The 4814-nt window shown below is 41.6% G+C and overlaps 1 protein-coding gene across 1 annotated transcript; it reads right to left on the bottom strand.

The window, feature by feature from the left end:
- Positions 1-1706: 1706 nt before the first annotated feature.
- Positions 1707-4264, bottom strand: LOC147973185 (uncharacterized). The gene is made up of 3 exons (XM_087524601.1): positions 3198-4264; positions 2051-3115; positions 1707-1967 (listed from the first exon to the last, which is right to left on the bottom strand). Exons 1-3 carry the CDS (start codon positions 3978-3980, stop codon positions 1707-1709), a joined length of 2109 nt encoding a protein of 702 aa, XP_087380727.1. The 5' UTR covers positions 3981-4264.
- Between the last annotated feature and the right edge of the window lie 550 nt (positions 4265-4814).

The raw sequence follows: 4814 nt of genomic DNA, 5'->3' as shown, positions 1-4814 counted from the left end.
CACGCAGTCACATCCATTCATTGTCTTTCCCGCGGCTGTTCTGTTCCACTTCCTCAACGCCATGTCCACTATTGCTCAGCCATAAGCCCATAACTGCACAAGAAACTGAAGATGGAATTTGTAGCAGTCCACGATCGTGACTCCTATTCATATAAAGACATGCCTCCACTTTGCTTTCCCACACTTGCGCCCTCCTGGCGAAATCCCTATCTCAGATTCATCTTGGCCTCTAGCCTTGCCGCTGCTCCAAGTTCTGTTGCTTGGTCTCCCATCAAAAGGCTCCTTTGGTCTCGCGTCCACAGACCATGCTGAAGGCAGCGGGAAACCACCAGTTAGGCGCCTGCTGCCATCTATTACCCTTATTTTTTTCTGCTAACAAAGTTCGTCTTAGTCTTTTTGGGTGTATCTAAATGTGTGTAGTATATAAGCTTTTGTAGGCGAGCAGTTCAGTACATTTACACATCAGCTCTGAAAACTGGGAATGAAATTTTTTTGGGGTGCTTCTGCACATGCTGCTACTGAGCCTCTCATACGGGTAATCGGTTTGTCTAACAATTTTGCATTTTTGTTTCATGCAGCGTATCAAGTCTATTGCCCTTAAATGAATTAGCGAACTTACTACTTCTGTTAACAAGTATTTATAATATGTAAAAGACATGTTTTTATCCTGATTATGTGATTATACAGAACCGTTTTGCAGGCTTTGATAGTCATATGTCATCCTACCTTTTTGTGGACAAGTTTTTATCGTGATTATGTAGATTATACAGTACCATTTTGCCGGCTTTCATAGTCGTTTGTCCTGCTACCTTTTTTTGTATGAAGTTCCATATACTAAAGAAGAGGCTGACATCATTTTGTGTAGAGAAAAGTCCACATTTCAACCCTTAACTAACCACGGCGTTTGATTGTCAACCCTCAACTCTAAAACCGGTCGGATTTCAACCCTGAACTTGTCACACTGTCCACTTTACCCCCCTTGACTCGGTTTGAGGCTAGTCAAGTGGTTTTGACCCGGTCAAATCTGACTGGGCAGCCCAGTCAGCATGCCACGTGTAAATCTAAAAAATGGATGATTCTCTCAATCTATAAATCCATTAAAGTTGAAAATTTCCCAGGTATCTAAACATCATATGAGTGTTGTTGTGTAAAAATTTCAGAATTTTCTGGGCACTTTTTTTTCGGTTCAAAATTTTGACCGAATAGTGGCTGAATTTGAAAAATTGATGGTTCTCTCAATCTATAAATCCATTTAAGTTTAAAATTTCCCAGCTATCTAAACATCATATGAGTGTTGTTGTGTAAAAATTTCAGAATTTTCTGGGCACTTTTTTTTCGGTTCAAAATTTTAACTGAATAGTGGCTGAATTTGAAAAATTGATGGTTCTCTCAATCTATAAATCCATTTAAGTTGAAAATTTCCCAGCTATCTGAACATCATATGAGTGTTGTTGTGTAAAAATTTCAGAATTTTCTGGGCACTTTTTTCGGTTCAAAATTTGGGCAGCATTTGGGCAGCATTTTGGTACCATTTGGTAGCATTTGGTCATCATACGGAAAAGATGATTGCAAACACACATAGATGTCTCAAATAGAAAACATAGATGTCTCACACACAATACATAGATGAGGTCTCACACACAACACATAGATGTCTCACACAATACATAATGCATTTCTGGCAAGCAGCGATGTTGCTAGCTGATTCATGATTGAAATCCAAGCAGCCTTCGAAACCCCGCATACTTCTTTGTGTGCTTGACAACTCTGCTGCTAGCTCTAGCGCTAGAATTGCCGGTAGATACATTAACATTGACATTGGAGCTTCTTTGCACATTAATTGTATTTCCGGAGAAATTGTTGGACCTGCTGCTGCTTCCGGTTGGCGCCCTTCTCTTTGGGTTAGGTACAGCCACTTCCTCAGTGGCCTTCCTTTTGCTCTGCCTAGTGCTGCTCTGGCGTGAAGGCTACAAGAAACATGGCAAATGTTAGTTATATATACATGATAGTGTAATCAGGTTTGCTCATGCATATTTCCTGGATAGTGTACCATATTTGGCCCTTGACTAGCACATGGTGCTTGGCTACTTGTTGCAGTTTGGCTTGCAGCAGGCTGTTTCGAAGCAGCTGATGGTGCTTTGCTTCTAGCAGGACCTTGGCCTTGCTCAGTTGTTGGTGTATTTGAACTCCCTGTGCCATTTCTTGCTTTGCATGATGTCCTGTTGTGCCCATGTAGCTTGCACATGCTGCATCTTATCTTTGTACCTCTCTTAGAAACCCTAGTGGCACACCTTGGCTTCTCTTGTTGCTCTCTGGTCCTTTGCTTTTTCTTCCTACCGGGCATCATAATCTCCCCTGGTGGATTAGGTCTTGGCCTCTCAGACACAGGCCATGCAGGTCTGCCTTCCACAGGTTGAAGGCAAAAAGCATAAGTTTTCTTGAATGCTTCTATGCTATAGCACTTGTCAATGTAATCATCTATGTTGTTGGTTTTGAAAAAAATGCATGATATAGCATGAGGGCATGGAAGACCAGATAGTTGCCAATATCTACAACTACATGTCCACTCTTCTAGATTCACTTGGAACCTATGTTCTCTATGAGTCACCTCATATAAATCTTCACCATTCCAAACAGCATGACAATAGGCAGAGGCATTTATGCTTTTCTTCAGTTTTCTAAGTACCGTGGGACAAATGGTGCCAGTCCACTTGTCCGACTCGGTTCTTTGATATTCTATCCTAGCCATTATCTTCACCCTAATGGCTTCAAACATGCTGATTGCTGGCAAACAGCGAGGCTCCACGATCCACTTATTAAAAGACTCGCAAATGTTGCTGTCTACCGAGTCACAATTAGAGCCCAACCTGAACCAAGCCCTGCTCCAATGGTGTGGGTCAGTTTTCATCACATCCCTTGCCCCTTCAACAGTCTCTTGTGCTAACTTCGCTCTTGCAAGATTGAAAAGCATTGGAGAACTAGCTTTTGCACATGCCCAAAATAGCTTCTGCCATTCCTTCTCTCTGTAGGTCTTCCTCCAGTTTGCATACAAGTGCCTTGCGCAATTCCTATGCTCTGCTCTTGGTAGCCAATTTTCAACAGCCTTGAGAATACCCTACAAGCAACGACAACATGAGTCAGAACATACAACATACAACACAATGTAATATGATAAAATGTGATTAAAAGAGAATTACTTTCTGCTGATCAGAAATAATAACATAGTCCGATCCATCTCCAAGTTTTAAGTCTGAGCACAACAGGCTAACAAACCAATCCCAGGTTTCATTGGTCTCTTTGTCTACAAGTGCCCACGCTATCGGATACATCTGATGGTTTGCATCTCTTCCAATTGCACTCAACACCTCTCCTCCTCTCCCCTTCAAGAAACATCCATCCAAACCTATGACTTTTCTGCATCCAGCCAGAAAACCTTTCTTACAAGCATCAAAACATATATAGAATTTTTCAAAGGTTGGAACTTCATTGTCAGGGTTTAGCTTCACTATGCAAGTAGAACCAGGATTGCTTCTAAGAAGCTCTAGCTGATAATCGAAGACTTGGCTATATTCACCCAATTTTGACTCTTGAATCCTTTTTGAGACAATTGCCTTAGCTCTCTTGATCTTCGATATGTGTACATTAGCAAACATCTCCTCCTGCACCGTGGCCTTCAAATTTTGGACTGACCAGTCAGTGTTTGACTTGATCAAATTCTCAAACTTGTTGGCTATTCTGGTGCATGTCACCAACTTGTTGTCTCTCCTCTTTGGGCATGTGTGCTCATCAATGAAAGAAGTAATCTGCCAGCTTTCAAACTTGCTAGTCTTCCTCGCTAAACAAACCCATTTGCAAGTTGGCCAAGTGCACTTTGCTCTCACCCTGTCACCCTCATCCTTAATGAATTTTATTTCCTTCCTCTTCCTAAGACCATAGTCCACTATTGCCTCTTTGAACTGTTTCTTTCCACTAAACTTCATTCCCAAACTGAATTTCTTCACCTCAGCCTGACTCGAATACTTTGGAAACTCGGAGTCATGAACAACAAGCTGACCATCACTATCTTCATCATATGATTCATCATCTTCATAACTTGAGCCAGCTACTATCTTTTTTTTGTCGGAGGTGCAATGGCCTTCTCTATAGCAGTGATGTCCTTGCCCTTGCCCTTGCTCTTGCTCTTGAAATCCTTGTACTTCTGCCTAATCTCCTCCACCTCATCATCGGATGTTGAGCAATCCGATAACACAAAGTCACTATCGGATGAAGAATCGATACCATTGCCATCAACAGCATCACTTTGATTTGATTCCTCTTTACCACCAGCAGGTACTTCATCATCCCCAAAACTTTGCTTTGAATTCTCATCTCCGCCCGCGGGTACTTCATCATCCCTATAACTTTGTTGTTCTGGCTCATTACTACTAATGTCCTCAACATATATGTCCACTACACCTCCATCTGTTTCATATGAGAGCATGTACTTCACGGAATTTTCATCAACTAATGCCATCAATCCATCAGACAATTGTTTTCCAGGATATAACCAATGCAGCATCATGATTACTCCTTGTCGAGCGACACTGTAATGCACTTTCAGATTTAGAATGAGAGTGCGTAAGGACAAACTGCGCCGCTCAACATGAGCAATTTCCTCGCTGCCTCCAACATATTCCAAATTTTGACCCTCACGCACAAATGCACCATTGAAATGGAATCGCATAACAAAGAAATCCAGAGGATCCATTCAATCTACAAGAGATGAGAAAACATAATAAGAAATCATTACTACGGTTTCAGCAATAGAGAGAGGG

The sequence above is a fragment of the Triticum urartu genome, chromosome 5A, assembly GCF_056163025.1.
Source record: "Triticum urartu cultivar PI428250 chromosome 5A, HENAU_Tu73, whole genome shotgun sequence".
NCBI lineage: Eukaryota > Viridiplantae > Streptophyta > Magnoliopsida > Poales > Poaceae > Triticum > Triticum urartu.
The sequence above is the reverse complement of the archived record's forward strand: the minus strand, read 5'-3'. Positions and strand labels throughout refer to the sequence as shown.

Bases quoted from the DNA above. Each gene is read 5' to 3' on its own strand.
- LOC147973185 (XM_087524601.1), bottom strand. From the start codon at position 3,980: ATGAAGTTTAGTGGAAAGAAACAGTTCAAAGAGGCAATAGTGGACTAT. The intron at 3,116-3,197 runs GTAATTCTCTTT...CGTTGCTTGTAG, and splicing joins TTATTTCTGATCAGCAGAAA to GGTATTCTCAAGGCTGTTGA. The intron at 1,968-2,050 runs GTACACTATCCA...TGTTTCTTGTAG, and splicing joins CTAGTCAAGGGCCAAATATG to CCTTCACGCCAGAGCAGCAC.